The 24,112-nt window shown below is 38.9% G+C and overlaps 1 protein-coding gene across 5 annotated transcripts in view; it reads left to right on the forward strand.

Moving 5' to 3' along the window:
• Positions 1–23,614, forward strand: part of Pfas (phosphoribosylformylglycinamidine synthase) — a 73,678-nt gene extending 50,064 nt beyond the window's left edge. For all 5 annotated transcript variants that reach the window (XM_069824363.1, XM_069824361.1, XM_069824364.1 and 2 more), the window contains 7 exons: positions 10,053–10,298; positions 10,390–10,872; positions 12,057–12,233; positions 14,494–14,658; positions 16,163–16,333; positions 17,617–17,745; positions 18,101–23,614. In XM_069824363.1, coding sequence (XP_069680464.1) covers positions 10,053–10,298; positions 10,390–10,872; positions 12,057–12,233; positions 14,494–14,658; positions 16,163–16,333; positions 17,617–17,745; positions 18,101–18,285 — 1,556 coding nt within the window. In that variant the 3' untranslated portion in view covers positions 18,286–23,614. The remainder of the gene's footprint in view (positions 1–10,052; positions 10,299–10,389; positions 10,873–12,056; positions 12,234–14,493; positions 14,659–16,162; positions 16,334–17,616; positions 17,746–18,100) is intronic.
• The last annotated feature ends 498 nt before the right edge of the window (positions 23,615–24,112 follow it).

Genomic DNA, 24,112 nt, shown 5'->3' on the forward strand with positions numbered 1-24,112 from the left:
ATCACTATTACCACCTCCAACACACCACACCACCAACACTAACAACACTACTACCAACACCATAATCACCACTACCACCTATAATACAACCAACACCAACACTACAATAACTACTACCAACTCCAACACACCACACCACCAACACTACTACAAACACCATAATCACCACTACCAACTATAACACAACCACCACCGACACTACAATCACTACTACCACCTCCAACACACCACACCACCAACACTAACAACACTACTACCAACACCATAATCACCACTATAACCTATAACACAACCACCACCAACACTACAATCACTACTACCACCTCCAACACACCACACCACCAACACTAACAACACTACTACCAACACCATAATCACCACTACCACCTATAACACAACCACTACCAACAGTACAATCACTACTACCACCTCCAACACACCATACCACCAACACTAACAACACTACTACCAACACCATAATCACCACTACCACCTATAACACAACCACCACCAACACTACAATCACTACTACCAACTCCAACACACCACACCACCAACACTAACAAAACTACAACCAACACCATAATCACCACTACCACCTATAACACAACACCCACCAACTCTACAATCACTACTACCACCTCCAACAACACCACACCACCAACACTAACAAAACTACTACCAACACCATAATCACCACTACCACCTATTACACAACCACCACCAACACTACAATCACTACTACCACCTCCAACACACCATACCACCAACACTAACAACACTACTGCCAACGCCATAATCACCACTACCACCTATAACACAACCACCACCAACACTACAATCACTACTACCATCTCCAACACACCACACCACCAACACTAACAATACTACTACCAACATCATAATCACCACTACCACCTATAACACTACAGTCACTACTAGCACCTCCAACACACCACACCACCAACACTAACAAAACTATTACCAACACCATAATCACCACTACCACCTATAACACTACAGTCACTACTACCACCTCCAACACACCACACCACCAACATTAACAAAACTACTACCAACACCATAATCACCACTACCACCTATAACACTACAGTCACTACTACCACCTCCAACACAACACACCACCAACACTAACAAAAGTACTACCAACACCATAATCACCACTACCACCTATAACACAACCAACACCAACACTACAATCACTACTACCACTTCCAACACCCCACACCACCAACACTAACAACACTACTACCAACACCATAATCACCACTACCACATATAACACAACCACCACCAACACTACATTCACTACTACCAACTCCAACACACCACACCACCAACACTAACAAAACTACTACCAACATCATAATCACCACTACCACCTATAACACTACACTCACTACTACCACCTCCAACATACCACACCACCAACACTAACAAAACTACTACCAACACCATAATCACCACTACCACCTATAACACAACCACCACCAACACTACAATCACTACTACCATCTCCAACACACCACACCACCAACACTAACAACTCTACTACCAACACCATCATCACCACTACCACCTATAACACAACCACCACCAACACTACAATCACTACTACTAACTCCAACACACCACACCACCAACACTAACAAAACTACTACCAACACCATAATCACCACTACCACCTATAACACAACCACCACCAACACTGCAATCACTATTACCACCTCCAACACACCACACCACCAACACTAACAACACTACTACAAACACCATAATCACCACTACCACATATAACACAACCACCACTGATACTACAAACACTACTACCACCTCCAACACACCACACCACCAACACTAACAAAACTACTACCAACACCATAATCACCACTACCACCTATAACACAACCAACACCAACACTACAATCACTACTACCACTTCCAACACACCACACCACACCACCAACACTAACTAAACAACTACCAACACCATAATCACCACTACCACCTATAACACTACAGTCACTACTACCACCTCCAACACACCACACCACCAACACTAACAAAACTACTACCAACACCATAATCACCACTACCACCTATAACACAACCACCACCAACACTACAATCACTACTACCACCTCCAACACACCACACCACCAACACTAACAACACTACTACCAACACCATAATCACCACTACCACATATAACACAACCGCCACCAACACTACATTCACTACTACCAACTCCAACACACCACACCACCAACACTAACAAAACTACTACCAACATCATAATCACCACTACCACCTATTACACTACAGCACTACTACCACTTCCAACATACCACACCACCAACAATAACAAAACTACTACCAACACCATAATCACCACTACCACCTATAACACAACCACCACCAACACTACAATCACTACTACCATCTCCAACACACCACACCACCAACACTAACAACACTACTACCAACACCATCATCACCACTACCACCTATAACACAACCACCACCAACACTACAATCACTACTACTAACTCCAACACACCACACCACCAACACTAACAAAACTACTACCAACACCATAATCACTACTACCACCTATAACACAACCAACACCAACACTACAATCACTACTACCACCTCCAACACACCATACCACCAACACTAACAACACTACTGCCAACACCATAATCACCACTACCACCTATAACACAACCACCACCAACACTACAATCGCTACTACCAACTCCAACACACCACACCACCAACACTAACAAAACTACTACCAACACCATAATCACCACTACCACCTATTACACAACCACCACCATCACTACAATCACTACTACCACCTCCAACACACCACACCACCAACACTAACAAAACTACTACCAACACCATAATCACCACTACCACCTATAACACAACCAACACCAACACTGCAATCACTATTACCACCTCCAACACACCACACCACCAACACTAACAACACTACTACCAACACCATAATCACCACTACCACCTATAATACAACCAACACCAACACTACAATAACTACTACCAACTCCAACACACCACACCACCAACACTACTACAAACACCATAATCACCACTACCAACTATAACACAACCACCACCGACACTACAATCACTACTACCACCTCCAACACACCACGCCACCAACACTAACAACACTACTACCAACACCATAATCACCACTATAACCTATAACACAACCACCACCAACACCACAATCACTACTACCACCTCCAACACACCACACCACCAACACTAACAACACTACTACCAACACCATAATCACCACTACCACCTATAACACAACCACCACCAACAGTACAATCACTACTACCACCTCCAACACACCATACCACCAACACTAACAACACTACTACCAACACCATAATCACCACTACCACCTATAACACAACCACCACCAACACTACAATCACTACTACCAACTCCAACACACCACACCACCAACACTAACAAAACTACAACCAACACCATAATCACCACTACCACCTATAACACAACACCCACCAACTCTACAATCACTACTACCACCTCCAACAACACCACACCACCAACACTAACAAAACTACTACCAACACCATAATCACCACTACCACCTATTACACAACCACCACCAACACTACAATCACTACTACCACCTCCAACACACCATACCACCAACACTAACAACACTACTGCCAACGCCATAATTACCACTACCACCTATAACACAACCACCACCAACACTACAATCACTACTACCAACTCCAACACACCACACCACCAACACTAACAACACTACTACAAACACCATAATCACCACTGCCAACTATAACACAACCACCACCAACTTTACAATCACTACTACCACCACCAACACACCACACCACCAACACTAACAACACTACTACCAACAACATAATCACCATTACCACCTATAACACAACCACCACCAACACTACGATCACTACTACCACCTCCAATGCAATAACCAACACAACCACCACCATCACCACCTCCACTACAATCAACATGATCAATTCCAATACAACCAACACCACCAACATAACCCCTCTACACAACCATCACCACCATAACCTACACAATCACCACCACCACTACTACTAGTACAAGCACGACCTACACAACAATCACCACCACGACCTACAAACGATAACCATTATCACCAATACCACCACCAACACCTACACAACCATCACCACAAACACTACTACCATCACGACCTTTCACGACCCTTAACACAGCCATAACCATTTACACAACTATAACCTACACCACCTACACAACCATCACCTTTACCACAGCCATAATCACCACCACCACAATCATTACCAACTTCACAGTTATTACCACCACCAACAAAACAAGAACCACCACTACCATAACCTGCACAACCACCATTTACATAACCATCATCACCACGTCCTACACAACCATCTACACAGTCATCACTACTACTTCCACTGTGACCAAATACACAATCATCACCACCATCCCCCACATAACTATCACCACCATATATACAATCATCACCACTACCACTACTTACACAACCATCACTGCCACCACTACTACCACAAACTACACAACCATCACTGCCACCACTACTACCACCAACTACACAACCATCACTGCCACTACTTATACAACCATCACCACCACTACTTACACAACCATCATTACTATCACTACTACCACCAACTACACAACGATAATCACTACTACATACACAACCATCATCACTACTACATACACAACCATCACTGCTACTACTTACACAACCATCACTGCCATCCACTACTACCACCAACTACACAACCATCATCACTGCCACCACTACCACCACCAACTACACAACCATCATAACTACTACATACACAACCATCATTACCATCACTACTATCACCAACTACACAACCATCATCACTACTACATACACAACCATCCCTGCCAACACTACTACCACCAACTACACAACCATCGCTGCCACTGCTTATACAACCATCACCACCACTACTTACACAACCATCATTACCATCACTGCTACCACCAACTACACAACCATAATCACTACTACATACACAACCATCATCACTACTACATACACAACCATCACTGCTACTACTTACACAACCATCACTGCCATCCACTACCACCACCAACTACACAACCATCATCACTACTACATACACAACCATCACCACCACTTTTTACACAACCATCACTGACACTACTACTACCACCAACTACACAACCATCATCACTACTACATACACAACCATCACCACCACTACTTACATAACCATAATTGCCACCACATCTACCACCAATTACACAACCATCATCAATACTACATACACAACCATCACTGCCACCACTGCTACCACCAACTACACAACCATCATCACTACTACTTACACAATCATCACTGCCACCACTGCTACCACCAACTACACAACCATCATCAATACTATATACACAACCATCACTGCCAACAGTACTACCACCAACTATACAACCATCATCACTACTACTTACACAACCACCACTGCCACTACTTACACAACCATCACTGCCACTACTACTACCACCAACTACACAACCATAATCACTACATACACAACCATCACCACCACTACATACACTACCATCACTGGCACCACTACTACCACCAACTACACAACCATCATCACTACTTACACAACCATCACTGGCACCACTACTATAACCAACTACACAACCATCACCACTACTACTTACACAACCATTACCACCACTGCTTACACAACCATCATTGCCAACACTGCCACCACCAACTACACAACCATCAGCAATATTATATACACAACCATCACTGCCAACACTACTACCACCTACTACACAACCGTCATCAGTACCACTTACACAACCATCACTGCCACTACTTACACAACCATCACTGCCACCACTACTACCACCAACTACACAACCATCATCACTACTACATACACAACCATCACTACCACTACTTACACAACCATCACTGGCACCTCTACTACCAACAACTACACAACCATCATCACTACTACATACACAACCATCACCACCACTACTTACACAACCATCATTGCCACCACTGCTACCACCAATTACACAACCATCATCAATACTATATACACAACAGTCACTGCCAACACTACTACCACCAACTATACAACCATCATCACTACTACTTACATAACCATCACTGTCACTTCTTACACAACCATCACTGGCACCACTACTACCACCAACTACACAACCATCATCACTACTACTTACACAACCATCACTGCCACCACTACCACCACCAACTACACAACCATCATAACTACTACATACACAACCATCATTACCATCACTACTATCACCAACTACACAACCATCATCACTACTACATACACAACCATCCCTGCCAACACTACTACCACCAACTACACAACCATCGCTGCCACTACTTATACAACCATCACCACCACTACTTACACAACCATCATTACCATCACTGCTACCACCAACTACACAACGATAATCACTACTGCATACACAACCATCATCACTACTACATACACAACCATCACTGCTACTACTTACACAACCATCACTGCCATCCACTACTACCACCAACTACACAACCATCATCACTACTACTTACACAACCATCACTGCCACCACTACCACCACCAACTACACAACCATCATAACTACTACATACACAACCATCATTACCATCACTACTATCACCAACTATACAACCATCATCACTACTACATACACAACCATCCCTGCCAACACTACTACCACCAACTACACAACCATCGCTGCCACTACTTATACAACCATCACCACCACTACTTACACAACCATCATTACCATCACTGCTACCACCAACTACACAACCATAATCACTACTACATACACAACCATCGTCACTACTACATACACAACCATCACTGCTACTACTTAGACAACCATCACTGCCATCCACTACCAATACCAACTACACAACCATCATCACTACTACATACACAACCATCACCACCACTACTTACACAACCATCACTGACACCACTACTACCACCAACTACACAACCATCATCACTACTACATACACAACCATCACCACCACTACTTACATAACCATAATTGCCACCACATCTACCACCAATTACACAACCATCATCAATACTACACACACAACCATCACTGCCAACACTACTACCACCAACTACACAACCATCATCACTACTACTTACACAACCATCACTGCCACCACTGCTACCACCAACTACACAACCATCATCAATACTATATACACAACCATCACTGCCAACACTACTACCACCAACTATACAACCATTATCACTACTACTTACACAACCACCACTGCCACTACTAACACAACCATCACTGCCACTACTACTACCACCAACTACACAACAATCATCACTAATAACATACACAACTATCACCACCACTACATACACAACCATCACTGGCACCACTACTACCACCAACTACACAACCATCATCACTGCTACATACACAACCATTACCACCACTACTTACACAACCATCACTGGCACCACTACTACCACCAACTACACAACCATCATCACCACTACATACACAACCATCATTGCCACCTCTACTACAACAAACTACACAACCATCATCACTAGTACATACACAACCATCATCAATACTACATACACAACCATCATTGCCACCACTACTACCACCAACTACATAACCATCATCACTACTGCAGACACAACCATCACTGCTACCACTACTACCACCAACTACAAAACCATCATCACTACTACATACACAACCATCATTGCCACCACTACTACCACCAACTACACAACCATCATCACTACTACATAAACAACCATCATTGCCACTACTACTACCACGAACTACAAAACCATCATCATTACTACATACACAACCATCATTGCCACCACTACTACCAACAACTACACAACCATCATCACTACTACATACACAAGCATCATCACTACTACATACACAACCATCATTGCCATCACTACTACCACACACTACCCAACCATAATCACTACTATAGACACAACCATCATTGCCACCACTACTACCACCAACTACACAGCCATCATCACTACTACATACACAACCATCATTGCCACTACTACTACCACGAACTACAAAACCATCATCACTACTACATACACAACCATCATTGCCATCACTACTACCACCAACTACACAACCATCATTGCCATCACTACTACCACCAACTACACAACCATCATTACTACTACATACACAACCATCTTTGCCACTTCTACTACTACTACTACTACTACTACTACTACTACTACTACTACTACTACTACTACTACCTACACAACCATCACTACCACCATCACCACCACCTCCCACACAACCTTCACCATCACCTATACAATCATCACCACCACCTACACAACCATCACTGGCACCACTACTACCACCAACTACACAACCATCACTGCCACCACTATTACCACCAATTACACAACCATCACTGCCACCACTACTACCACCAACTACGCAACCATCACTGCCACCACTACTACCACCAACTACACAACCATCACTGCCACCACTACTACCACCAATTACACAACCATCACTGCCACCACTACTACCACCAACTACGCAACCATCACTGCCACCACTACTACCACCAACTACACAACCATCACTGCCACCACTACTACCACCAACTACACAACCATCACTGCCACCACTACTACCACCAACGACACAACCATCACTGCCACCACTACTACCACCAACTACACAACCATCACTGCCACCACTACTACCACCAACTACACAACCATCACTGCCACCACTACTACCACCAACGACACAACCATCACTGCCACCACTACTACCACCAATTACACAACCATCACTACCACCACTACTACCTCCAACTACACAACCATCACTGCCACCACTACTACCACCAACGACACAACCATCACTGCCACCACTACTACCACCAACTACACAACCATCACTGCCACCACTACTACCACCAATTACACAACCATCACTGCCACCACTACTACCACCAATTACACAACCGTCACTGCCACCACTACTACCACCAACTACACAACCATCATTGCCACCACTACTACCACCAATTACAGAACCATCACTGCCACCACTACTACCACCAACTACGCAACCATCACTGCCACCACTACTACCACCAATTACACAACCATCACTGCCGCCACTACTACCACCAACTACACAACCATCATTGCCACCCTACTACCACCAACTACACAACCATCACTGCCACCACTACTACCACCAACTACACAACCATCATTGCCACCACTACTACCACCAACTACACAACTGTCACCACCACTACTTACACAACCATCACTGCCACCACTACTACCACCAACTACACAACCATCATTGCCACCACTACTACCACCAACTACACAACCATCACCACCACTACTTAAACAACCATAACTGCGATCACTACTACCACCACCTACACAACCATCATCACCACTGCATACACAACCATCTTTGCCACTTCTACTACTACTACTACTACTACTACTACTACTACTACTACTACTACTACCTACACAACCATCACTACCACCATCACCACCACCTCCCACACAACCTTCACCATCACCTATACAATCATCACCACCACCTACACAACCATCACTGCCACCACTACTACCACCACCATAACGTACACAATCATCACCTCCACCGCCACTATCACCATTAGCATTGCTCCTGCAAGCTTTGTCATTATCTACTGCAAAGTGTGAGTTCCGTGGTTTATTCACTATGTGGAGTGAATTCTTTTAAGAATTAAACTAGGTATTGGCAAGTGTAATATAAAATTATTTTTGTAGGTGCTTTGGTGATCTCTACTTATGCTCCTTGCCCCAACATCAAACAAGTAGTAACACCAGATCTGAAAGGTCCTGCTAGAGGACAGAACGGGACTCTTCTACTAGTGGATCTCTCAGGAGGAAAGAACCGAATAGGAGGCACAGCTCTTGCTCAGTGCTTCAAGCAGCTCGGAGATGACGTACCCGACCTTGATGAACCCACTCTCCTCAAACAAGCCTTCATTGCTACTCAGAAACTGATCAGAGGTAATTACAATAAAATAAACCCCATCATAGAATTATTTACAAAGGGAATTTATTAATGTGGATGTTAATGCTTTCTTGTCTTATATTGCAGCGAGCAAAGTAATAGCTGGTCATGACATCAGCGATGGAGGTATCATCACTTGTCTGTTAGAGATGGCATTCGCTGGAATAAGTGGTATCAAGATCAACATTACTCACAAAGAGGGCAAAGCTCTGGACATACTGTTTGCTGAGGAGCTAGGTTGGGTGCTGGAGGTCGATGCTAAAGACATTGACTTTATAAACACAACATTCAAGGCTCATAATGTTCCAGTTTACACAATTGGACAGTCGACAACTTTAGGAATCCAGTCATTAGTCACTATCTCTGTTAATGACACCCTGATATTGAACAGTGAGTTGCTTTCACTATTTCGAACATGGGAAGAAACCAGTTATAGACTGGAACGGCGGCAAGCCAATCCTGATTGTGTGCGAAGAGAGTTTGAATCTCTAGGAAATCGAAAACCTCCATCATATAGACTGACTTTTGATCCACACAAGCCACCAACACCTCCAAAACAATTGTCGTCTGGTAAGTACTCTGTGATATTTTCTGTTTGCGTGTGAGCGGGTTAAAAATTAGTTGATGAGAGAGTGTGTGTGTGTGAATACATTTATATCGGTAATGTAGATACACGACTGAAATTCATACAGCATAGTTGTTTAGTCAACTGTCTGCAGACAGGTTTGAACCTAATAAGTGACACCAATAAGGCATCACTCATGAGGCAACTAATCCAGGAGATAATGGAGTAAGGTGGGCAGCTCCTTTCCCCCTCCATTGCATACATCACTGACTAGTAACATATTACACTAATCAGACTTCAGATGTATACAAACAATTATTGTTATTCCTCTGAGACTTATCGTCAAGTGAGATGCACTGCCTGATAATAGATGTACACTGGCGTTCAAACATACCTGACTCCTACTACTAATCGATAGTGATCAATAGTTTGTTTGTGTAAGTGTGGCGGCTTTAGTTATGTTACTACTAATATGAATAGATGGCGAAGATGACAGTCAATGTCATCAGTATTACATAAATAAAATTTTATTACATTCTAATGATTGTAGAAAGCACTAGGTTTATAATGATTGTAAAAAGCACTAAGTTTAGCAGAAACCGCTGATACTGTCAATTATATGAATAATTTACACTTGATCTGCAAAAAATGGAACTCTCTGCATCATAATCCACAGTTAATTCCCGATTTACCACGAAAATCGTCTGTAGCTGCATTTAGATTGGCAACAGGCCATGATTGTTTGGCCAAACACCTGCATAGAATTGGAATATATCAGTCCCCTAACTGCCCATTGTGCAACTCAAACCAAGAAATGGATTCGGAACACCTCAAAATCTGTGCTTCAGTGGCTGACCATGATAATATCTTTGAAAAATATTGGAGTGCAAGAGGTCAAATGACTTTTTTGTCAAACGCCTGGCATTAGAAAACAACAACAACATACTTAATCTGCATAATTTTTCCCATTGTTACCTATTAAGGACTAGAGGAACTATTTCAAAGATTGTCGATTTGTTAAATCCTTCGTACTGTCTTATCCCGTGGTTAGAAAGTTTGCTTACACGATCAGAAAATTGTAGGTCAGACATCTTTGAACACCAGTGTACATATCAGCCAGAATCTCTATCAGTTGTATAGGATATGTCTAATATTTTTGGAGTTTTGAGAGAGAAAACTTTTATTTCAGCTCCACGTGTGGCAGTTATTAGAGAAGAAGGTTCCAATGGAGATCGAGAGATGGCAGCATCCCTGTTTAGCGTTGGCTTTGATGTCTGGGATGTGACAATGCAGGACCTTCTTAACAAACAAGTGACAGCAGATAACTTTCAGGGCATTATCTTTCCTGGAGGGTTTAGCTATGCAGGTGAGTTTCTATATGAAACCAAGTTACGGCAGAACACTTTATCATTCCCGTTTCATTCTGACAGTTATTGAATACCAGAAATGCCAACTCAGTATGGGCCTTGGTGACCCTATTATGGCCTCCTAACCATTTTGTGTAATTCTAATTTTCTCGTCTTCTATTTTGTTTAAGTGCTGATGAATGCATTGTACAGTATGAGTCAAACCTAAATTACTGGCATTCTTACCGAGTCGCAACATTGCAGGCAGTGCATTGGGTTTTCCAACATCATCTTTGCTTTAAATCCAGCAAAAGAAACAATGCGTGGGTTATTTGTTGCATTAAGATGGTGAAACATGAGCTTTAGACCATTACCATGGTTCATTTTATGTAATATATAGCATACAAAGGATTGAGAGTGTATGAGACCCTAGGAATATGTTTTTTATATTAATTCACAAGGCCTCCTAAGATAGTTATGTACGTAACTAGAACAGAAAGTAATACTTCGATGTATGAGTGAGACGTTTATGGATGAGGCGTTAGCCGAGTCCTGAATTTCGAAACGAGTGCGCGAAAGATACTTTTGTACTAGTTATGTACAATATTTTTTGGCACAACTACATGGAAATTCTATGTGAATTAATTAACCTATTAAATAAATCAAAGACTATTGAGATTTTTGTAGGCTAGGAGTCATGGCCTACTAACACTACATTGACTTTATAGCAGGTCAAGTTATAACGTCATGATTGTTGTGTAGCTATTGTGAGGACTTGTGTATTCTGAACATGCAAAAACTCAAAATGGCTTTATCAAAAAATATATTTTGTTTTGATATTAAGAGAGAGATTCTGAGGAGACTTTATGTAAATTAATACCTAGAAAATCTGAAGAACGATACCTGAAGGAATTTGATTTTTTTTTTTAAATAGGCGAGATATAACAGTGTAGAATTAATAACGGAACTCGTAATGCACGCGTTTTTCAATAAAAAGGCATGTCTGCTTATATGATGTGTTAAGCTGTGGCTATGAAATTGTTTGTATATTATTTCTGCTTCTGTAAATAAAGCTAAATAAGATTATCTGTCAGCAGTTTTAGTAGACTAGGAAGCATTGACTACAATTTCTGTGTTCATAGTTGGTGATGTGTTGATATTGAGACATAAGGTTTTTGACTCCCCTATAAGTTCCCACTAGACCTACGCATAGTATTCAATTTATTAGTTTCTACATTTCGACAAACTTTCAATAAATTGTCCACTTTACCACAACCATTACACACACATGTTTTGAAAAAGCATTGTGCAGTTATATGATTTAATTTTCCACAACGTTAACAAATATAGAACTACAGATTTACTTTTATCACCTACGTACCTTGAACTTTCTCTGATTTTCCTCCACGAACCAATAGTGATGACAGGAACTGAAGACGGAGTTTGATCAGCTCCTAATGCTGCGTTTTTCATAGTGCCTCTAGTTTAACAGTGCATTTGTAAGTCAAGTTCGTTCCACCAAGTAATCGTTTCTTAATATTCTCATTGCGAATTCCTCAAACCAATTGATCATGTAAATTTTCTTCTAAATGCTCGCCAAAATTACAATGCTGCAAAGGGCCATTCACAACGAAAAGTAAACGCCAAAGCTTGTAGTCAGGTTATTTAATGTAACTATTCACAATGATTTTCATAAACATTGATATTAGAAGTGAACGAAAACGCGAACCAGAAGCTTGCAAACTTCATGCTTTTCATTTGCGGTAACGTCACTGATTGTTTGCAGTCATCTGTTTACAGATATATTTTATTTCATGGTCTTAAGGTAACATTAGGTTACCAGAATTGGTACCTTTTAATCTTCTGCGATATCATTGACCACAAAATATTGCTCAGAGACATTCTGTCCATATCTTCCAATTATCTCTATTAATATTGAATTTAGCAATGTTACCTGTTGTTCCTTAATAACTGTTGTCGTTTCAATTGTTTTCTTTTTCATCTCGTCGCCAATATTATTATCTTTATATTAGGTAATATAATAATGATTTTATTTAATAAACTCATTGAATTAACAATTTTTAATACAGAAAATCCTCTTGATTAACATAGATCAAAACTCTTGTTTTTCGTATCCATAGATACCAAACAATATTACATTCTTATGATACGTTACAATAACTTCCATTAATGCGGCAATAGCAGCACACGAAACTGAAGTAGCCTACTTAGAATATTTTCAAAACCAATTTTTGTACAAGGTTTGTGTAATTGTTTCAGATGTGCTTGGATCTGCGAAAGGCTGGGCAGCAAGTTTGCTGTTCCATCCGTCACTTAGAGATCAGTTCCGTGCATTTGTGGAGAGAAAAGACACTTTCAGCCTGGGTGTTTGCAATGGTTGCCAGCTAATTAGTTTACTAGGTTGGATAGGATTGCAATCAGAAGGTGAATATATCTTAGTTTCTTAATTTATTGTCAAACATAATGATGTAAAGTCTGTGACGATTATGACAATTATTTCCAAAATCTCCCATATTTTCAGTTTGAAAACCTGGCAACCCTAGTTAAGGTGGTTATATCACGTACACTCAACCTTCAAACTGTTTGGAGGACCATACCTGCCATCCGTTAGTGGTCCATATGACCTAATCGGAAGGATTGTCAGACAACTCTACCGACCATATCACCTCTTCACACTTAGGGGATGCTTATGCACACCATTTCTTCCATATTTGATGGAACAGTTATACCACTGTAATTCTGTCCCCAGAGCTTCGTTTTTTAAAAACAGGTTGAACTACTGGAAGGTGAGGATGGAATTTGAGTAGGAGAGGTTATGAAATGCACTTCACTACCCCTTACAACTCATACAATGATAAAGTAAAAAACTGTTGAACAGTAAGTAATCTGTCTAGGCATAATCTTAAGGCTGAGTTTTGAAGAACAGATATTTTTTGTAGATGAGTTGCTGATGCTCCTCCCCATATTTCACATCCATAGGTCAATTTTGATCGAATATAGCCTAAGCATTATAAAACAGACGCATTGTTGTGATATCTGATCCCCATTCCTTATTAGCTATGATCTTCAAGAGATTTAATCATGGTAGACGCTGCAAAGCAACATTGGTTAAATGTGTTTTCCATAAAAGTTTTTCATCAAAAATTAATCCTAGGATCTTAGGAGTTGGATTGTACTGAATTTCTTGATTATTCAGATAAATGTGAGGTTTATAGTTTTTTAAGCTATATCTTCTTGTGAAGACAGTATATTCAGTTTTTAATTGTGAGATAGATAGATTCCATGTGGATGCCCAATTACTGATATTATTTACAGCTGTTGTATAACTCTTAATGATTCGTTTGGATCGTTGTTCGTAGCCCATATTGTAACATCATCTGCATAGATACTTATTTTACCTCAGGTAGAACAACATCAGGTAAGTCATGTAACATTATATTAAATAAATTTGGGCAACAGTAAGTAATAATAATAATGGAAAAAAGTTGAAGTAAAGAGATTCGAACAGAGACCTTAATGCATTCTAATCCATATTCTATCCATTTAGCTGTCCTGACTTTCTGGTAAATGAGCTCATGATGGGTAGTTAAGAAACTGGATGGCAACACAACTTGAAAGAGTCTTCCTTATTTTATTTATTAATTATTACCAGTATTTATTTATTGCCCTCAAATAAATTGCTGTGATCGTCTACTTGTTTAACATGGGTGTATTGTGTTGCCTTGAAACTCTACAATTTGCTGCGACTTTCGCCTCATTTCCTATTGACTACCTCTCCATTTTAAAAATATTTCAAGCCTTAAAAGAGTGCTCATTTATTTTCTACGACCTTTACATGGAGACTTACTACTTATTCCACGTGTAAACCCTATGCTTTGTATATACCTTTAGAAAATCACGTTGCTAAATCATGTTGTGTTACCCACAGCCAAGACTGAGGTGTCAGATGACCTGCCAGTACCTGATGTTGTGCTAGACCACAATCTGTCCGAGAGATTTGAGTGCCGCTTCAGCACTGTTCGCATCGAGAGGAGTCCTTCCATTATGCTACGAGGCATGGAGGGGTGTGTCTTAGGAGTCTGGGTTGCACATGGAGAAGGTTTGTTGTTGTACATAATGAGGTATCTTATAAGTTACAGGTTTAAAGCACTCATAACTTTACAATGATTAATTTGAGCTACTTTTGTGTACAGAGATTGATTTGGGCTACTATAAATGATTAAACAGAGAGCCTTCATTTGACTGTCATATTATATTTTATGCTCGACCATGCCGAAATGTAGTAATTATACACCTGGTAGCAGTCCTTTAATGCATGTCATTAAAGTACACCTATTCATTAAAGTTCAGGTTTTCGATTATTCTCGGATATGCAATCGAAAGACAACGAGGGAAATGTCATGGAGGCTGGAAATCCACTACTGTCGCAGAAGGTTATGTTCTGTTACTATAATAATTAGCGTTAATTGTAAATAATATTCAAATAAATTCAATTTGTCATCTCGTTTTTCAATTCTAAATCAATTTCCAGGTTATATCAAAATTAGTTCATGTTACATTACATCAAGGTCAATGACATTATTGTTCCTCGGAAAAAAATCAATACTTTCGCGTCTGCGCACATCTCACAATTGACGAGCTATGAACAAGGTCACTTCCGATCTTCTGTCAGATACAAATAAAATGAATACTTCTGAATAATTTCAAGTTAGAAATATGGTCGAGCATAAATGGTAATTAAGACGCTCGTATGAAAATTATGAAACTCACTTGCGCTCGTTTCATAAACAAACATACTTGCGTCTTAATTATTATCATTATAGGCTCGTTGCATAATGTACAAATATGACAGTCAAATGAAGGCTCTGTGTTTAATATTTATTGTTTACATTGACTTGTCAGTACATGTTCTCCAAATTATATTGGGCTACTGTGTTTACAAAGATTGATTTGGACTACTTCTCTTGTTTCAGAAGATTTATCAGAACATGTAGGATAGTTTTGGACATTCAAAATTCTTACTGATCAAGTAGTTCGTAAAATGAATTTTTGAAGGATGATAAAAATATTTAAGACAGAATTTTTTACAGTTTCATTGGAACAAAATTATGTGTTTGGTGGAACTGAGGTGATTTTGTTTGCGTAAAGACAGTTCTGTCAACAGACATAGAACAAACGTGTACTTTATGGTTTTCTATGTGTATTTTATAATTTTCTGTATTATTTCTTTGTCACATGTGTTTCTCCCACTGTTTACTATTATGATACTACATAAAAATTCCAGTTCTAGTAATGACAGCCCATGACATAAATCTTTCATAGAGAATTTTTTATTGTTTATAGAATTACAGACTGGTGTAGGAAATGTTTTAATATTTGCAGGTCGTTTCACATTCCGCAATGAGGAAGTGGTCACAAGCTTGGAAAAGAGTCGCTGCCTTGCCATAAAATATGTGGACGATGATGGAAGACCAACAATGGCATATCCACTCAATCCTAATGGAAGCCCTTGTAAGTATTGTACACCCTTAAATACTTCACATTGTTATTCATGTTACAGTGTACCAGAGTTGAACTCTTCCACTCATTCATGAGAATGGATCCCAAAGATTATCATCTTTACTGCTGAGAACATTACATTCCAGAATTTTTTTTCTCTCATAAAATTGGAGCCAATCTTCCCCCTTTCCACCAAGATTTTCCTGATTTCAGAATTTATTGCCTATTCCAGGGATTCCAATTGATTACTTTTATTATGATTATGATGATGATGATGATGATAATGAAATCAGTAAAAGTAGAAGTTACAGTGCATAATCTATGGGCCATTCTCTTGAATTTAGACTTTTATTTTGTCTTTTCTCAGATGGAGTTGCTGGAGTATGCTCTGAAGATGGTCGCCATCTTGCCATGATGCCTCACCCTGAGCGCTGCACACAGCTGTGGCAATGGCCCTGGATGCCAGCAGATTGGCGTAATAAATACACCATTTCACCCTGGTTGCGCATCTTTGAGAATGCCTTCACCTGGTGTGTTCAGAATGCATCATAGAATCTCGGCTATTTCTGTGATTTTTCTTTTTTTCCTCTCATGTGACATTTCATTCCATTTCATTTTTATACTATAATATAGCAGAAATATTTTTGTATACGGTAGAAATTTCTCATGAACTATAAGTGTGACTATATTTAAGGACCTTTTTGCGTTTTTGTACCATTATAAACTCAGCCGTCGGTTATCTTAGTGTTGCAAATCGGATTTCTTAAACATTGAATTATTAAGAATTCTGTGTTTATACTGGGTGTTCAGTTCAAAGTGTGTCATGGCTCGCTGTATGCCGTCATGTGCTAGCCGAAGAGCCTAGAGAATTCAGTCTTCCTACACTTCTGCAAAGGCATATTACCTATGTGCCAGAGAAGTTGCCTAGCAAGTACAGCATTCATCCTGAAGAGTATGTACCGATACGTACAGTAACGGCGGTAGTGGCAAGAATGTGAACTCTTTGGAAACACGTACTGAGGTGAGTTTTTTTCTTACTGTCAGGATATAGGGAGAGGGTTAAGACGATTACTTACGTATTTGTTGACATTAACTTCGACGGTCAACATGGACACAGAGCATTTGATTTGTGAAATGTTGCCGTATGCAACCGATGATAACAAATACCCTGCGTACGACTTGCCCGCACAAAACACAGTTTGAAAGAGGTTATGGTAGCACACAGACCATACAGGCTGCCATCTGTTGCTATGACGTTCAAGTTATACCGTACATGTTCTCAAGTTCAGATTGAACGCCTTGATTAATAGGCAACTTCTCTGACATAAAAGCTGAAACTCGCTTCAAATCGATGACTCAACAACAGTGACGTCATGACACACTTTGAAATGAACACCCAGTAGTTAAACAAAAGCTATTTGTATTGCAGCTTTGAATATGAGGTATTTAATTCATGTTCCTAATAGGAAGATGTATATCGTCATTGTTCCGGCAATAACTCCTATGTGACATATTTATCGATTTTCAGATTTTTGCTCTATTAAATAACTTATATAGTGATACAGCAAAAAATAAAATCTCCTGTATGTGTGTGTATCTAATGCTCTGGATTTAACAATGAAGTCATCATCCTTCTTGCTTTCCAATATTTTGATGGATGGTCCACAAATGTCCTAAGAATTTCACAATTAGCCAGGTGCTCCATCCCCATGTCCTCTTCTCTGGTGCACAGGCATTTAAGTGAATTCAGTACTCCAATACGATGGAGGTGTTTACTGAGGCAATCATGACCAGTAATCAATCTAAACATGGCCATGGCAGATTTTCGAGGTAGATCAGGAATTAGTTTTGGATCTTTGAATGATTCTTTCAATTTTGATATTTTGTCTGTTTGCTGTTACTTATTCTTTTTTATGACTCGTTTTATTGATTCATATGGGAACTTGAAATTTGTTTTTAAGTTGATTTTAGTTCCTTTCTTTGCTAACGTGTCCGCTTTCTCGTTACTGTTCAGTCCACAGTGGGCCTGGATCCATTGGAAGACCACTTTTTTATTTAGCATTCCTGTAATTATATTTCTTTCTTTCGAAAATGTAAGAATTCACAATCTCCTATGCACTACTGCCATAGAAGAATAGATGTGTTTTTTTTTCCCCCCCTCTCCTGAAAAATTTCATATTTTGCACATAGGAGTTATTGCAGGAACAACGACATTTAATATTTTAGTTAGGTATTTTATTCCTTTCCTCTATTTCATAAGAGATGAGTAGAAGAGTGATATAATCGACCATGAAAATGTGATACATTATTTTTTTATTCATGTAAATCTCGCATTTTCATAATAACTTTACATTTTTGTGAGCTGCCATTAGAAACCAATACAGTACCTTATGACTTAAGAAAGAGAATGTTTATCTGTTGTTGAAAATATAATTAAAATATAGTGATGATTTAGATTAACCCTGAGGAGGTTTCAGTGGACCAATTGTGATTATCTCTCTAGCATCAGAATAACTGAATTACTGTAATTGCCCTTGAATCTGAGATTGACAATTCAGATTAGCTGCGGAGGATGGACTTGAAGGATGATAGAGAGCCTTAGCATTGCTTCCTTTAAGAGGGAAGTGAAGGTTCTGAATAATAGCTATACTTCATTATACTGTGTGATAGAATACCATCCATTTCCTCGCCCAAGCGTCCCATCTGTTCTGGCCTTGCAGCAGTCTTTTAATAGACTATACAAAACAGAAAAATAAAAGAAAACCGGTTTTCAGTCTTTGAAGTGACTTGTCAGACAAGGCCTTCCTACCTCATAGGAAGGAAGATTCGAAGCTTATTCAGTGCCTATTATATTTAAATTATGAGTAACATTGAAGGTTTTAGTGATATGATATGATATTTATTTGTCAGTCAACTTTACAATTCACAGTTATGATGGACCATCACATTTCTGTTTTTCGATCCACCATCCCTTTAATACATATCACTCTTTTATATTAATATATTCATTTGCCAAGTATTTCTTGATTACTTCCTATTCTTCTGTTTTCACTGAATTGCTATATATCTTTCCCTATCTATCCTCTTCTATTCTCTCTTATACCTAGACTGTCTCCCTCTCAATTGTCGCTTTCGTAATACTGCATATTCCTTTCCTTAATAATTCACATTTTTTCATTCATTTTCTTCTCAACTCTCAAGTCTACCTACTCAGTTATTCTTTTCCTGAATTAATTGTTTACATTTTCCTCTCTCTATTTTTATTTACATTGTCACATAATTGTACCTACACCGATTTCACATTTCTGATAATCCTACTTGTCTGTGGTGCAATAATCATGATGAAGATCTGGAACACATTCTTCTATATTGTCTATCCATATACCACAAAAGAAGTAAATTAAAATTATCAATACCAGTTGCAGAAGACACAGCCCTGCAGTATATATTGACTACACCCCAACTCTGGCTACTAGCAACAGGCATTATAATGAACACTGATCAAAATACTCCTCATTTCTCGTGAAAAACAACAACTGAATAGACTATAGTGGATTTTATGTTGTCAGCAAACAGCTGGATACATTAAGAAGATTGACTTATTTACGTATTTATCTCTTTCTCTTCACTTCACTCCTAAATTTCCTATTTTATTACCTCTTTCCTTATATTTATTCCTATAATACTACTACAGATATATTCCCCTGATATTACTCCCAATCCACAACATTGAAAAACATTGAAATATCTAATTCACTTAATTACATTTCCAATTTCTCTCTCTTCTACTTCACATTTGTTCAGATATTTTTTCACTTTAATTTTCTTTTATTCATTGTTTGTATGTATATCTTACTACACTCTTACACAATCTTCTTACACTTAACACTTTCTTCTCTAATCCTATTCTATCACTTTCGCGTCATAATCCACAGTTAATTCCCGATTTACCACGCAAATCGTTTGTAGCTGCATTTAGATTGGCAACAGGCCATGATTGTTTGGCCAAACATCTGCATAGAATTGGAATATATCAGTCCCCTAACTGCCCATTGTGTAACTCAAACCAAGAAATGGATTCAGAACACCTCAAAATCTGTGCTTCAGTGGCTGACCATGATAATATCTTTGAAAAATATTGGAGTACAAGAGATCAAATGACTTTATTGTCAAACACCTTGCATTAGAAAACAACAACAACTTTTGCCAACCCTAATTTTCTTGCATTCACTTTTTAGCACTCTTCTTCCTCGCTAATTCCATCCTTCTAACTATTCTGTCCTCCATTTCGCCATTTAATAACCTCTCCAAAGCCCTATCTATTTTGTCCTCACAGTCACTAATATCTGGTAGTCGCTTCATTTCTTTGCTCGTTCTTATCATGTCTTTTCTTGCATTTCCTCCATTAGTCTTGTCTATGCTCCTCACCTCAGACACTTCTAGTTGTTTCCCTAATCCTTCATCCGCAGTATTTTGTATCTGCCTCACGTTTTGTTTTCCTCCTTGGTGAAGGTTTTAGTGATCATTTAACAGTAATGTCGGTAATAATTTAAGAACAGACAAACTGATCGCTGTTATACAAAGCTACTTAACAATTCCTGTGATCTAAGGAGCCAAGTTTTGCTACACAGCCTCTGACTTTATATCAGTAGCAAACGACATTTTGCACTAGAAACTGCAGTAGCCTACTCTTATGCCTGAGAACGAATTGTTTCCATTTTAGGATAATTACTGTAATGAAAATGTTTCCCATTATACCTAATATGAATATGTATTAACAGGAACTTGTTAGCAAACCTTTTTAATCTATAGTAGAATTCCGATTATTACCTGCCACTCTATTAACCGACTGGCAGTTTATCTTTCTCTACCTTCTTTTTTTCTCCTGCATAAAAAAATATGAAGTGCTGTACATTGTGTTACTACGTATTTTTCTGTAGAGGCTTATTAATTACAAGCATAGCACACAGTATGTAAATAGGAATGTTTTCGCTGCTGGCAACAGAAACTCTTACTTGTGGGAGGGGGTGTTTTTCCCAACTTGTAAAATAGTCGCTACATGCTTTCAAAGAAATAACTCCCCTGTGTACTATTCAGACCTTATCCTTACTATTCAAGTGGCCGTACTGCATACTTCTATGTAAAATATCTTCTTTCATGTGTGTCAAAAGAAAACGTGTGCTAATTATCGAAAATAATTGAGAGGTTTGAGGAAGAAATTGTGGCTCATGTCGCATCAGAATATGAGATTGTCGTTACAACTGTGCGCGATTTAATAAAAAACAAGGATGAATTGTATAAAGTACGAATATGTACATCTATAACACGAGACATCTACTATTTCTATCTTTCTGCAGACAACCATCGCAAGAAAACTCGACGTTAATAACTGGACATAAATTACTCAAGTTCTGATCCATTACCTAACATAGTAAACACAAGGCCACGAAGGAAATTATGAAATTGTAGTTTAATTTATGAAAATCTTTTATTGTACGGACAATTTATGATGTAGCTACAATATTTATAACATTCCTTAGTAATGATGGCATATTAACTAGTAAGGTATGTAAATGAAGGGCTCAGAGCCAAAGGCGACCAGCCCACAATTTTGTATTGTTCATTATTAAGCCTTTTTTCAAAACTGTACATTGTTGTTATAGATTCATGATATTTTTTTGTGTTTATTCAATGTAGACCATTTAAAATAAATTGTGAAACTAATAATTTTTGTAAGGATCCTCTTAATATCAACTCTTATTTACTCATTTTGTAATTGTGGGTTAGTCGCCTTTGGCTCTGAGCCCTTCAAATGTATCTGTTACTATTGATACTGTTGTTATTTTTATATTCTTTAGTCCAATAAATTTTAAGTACATAATGATTAGCATTTTTATTTAAGAGAACCCAATAGAATATGAATGGTTGTTATTGGTTTTAGAGCAAACGAATGTAATTTTAACTGTTGGACAACCCTAGTACTGATGTCTGAATGTGATTAAAAACATTAAAAGATATATTATTTTGGTACATTAAATCTGAATACAATGTCATTTTTAAACTCAAAGCGACATAATACAAGCTGCTAGTAAGAAATGATGCTTACTCCATTTTTGTAACGTGGTAAAACAGAAACAGACAAGATTGGATTTTTATTAATACATTACATTAATGGGTATACTGAATTGAAATTTCAGACCTATTAGTTGAACATACTGAATCAAATTTTCAAACTTAAGTTTAGAAAAGAACAAGACTTCTAAGTGTAAAACATCTTAGCAGTTTGAATTTTGCTGTATAGTAGCGAAATATGGGCACTTCGAAAACAACATATAATAAGATGAAATACTGCAGAGATGAAATTTTTAGGAAAACAACT

This window comes from Periplaneta americana, chromosome 4, assembly GCF_040183065.1.
Source record: "Periplaneta americana isolate PAMFEO1 chromosome 4, P.americana_PAMFEO1_priV1, whole genome shotgun sequence".
NCBI lineage: Eukaryota > Metazoa > Arthropoda > Insecta > Blattodea > Blattidae > Periplaneta > Periplaneta americana.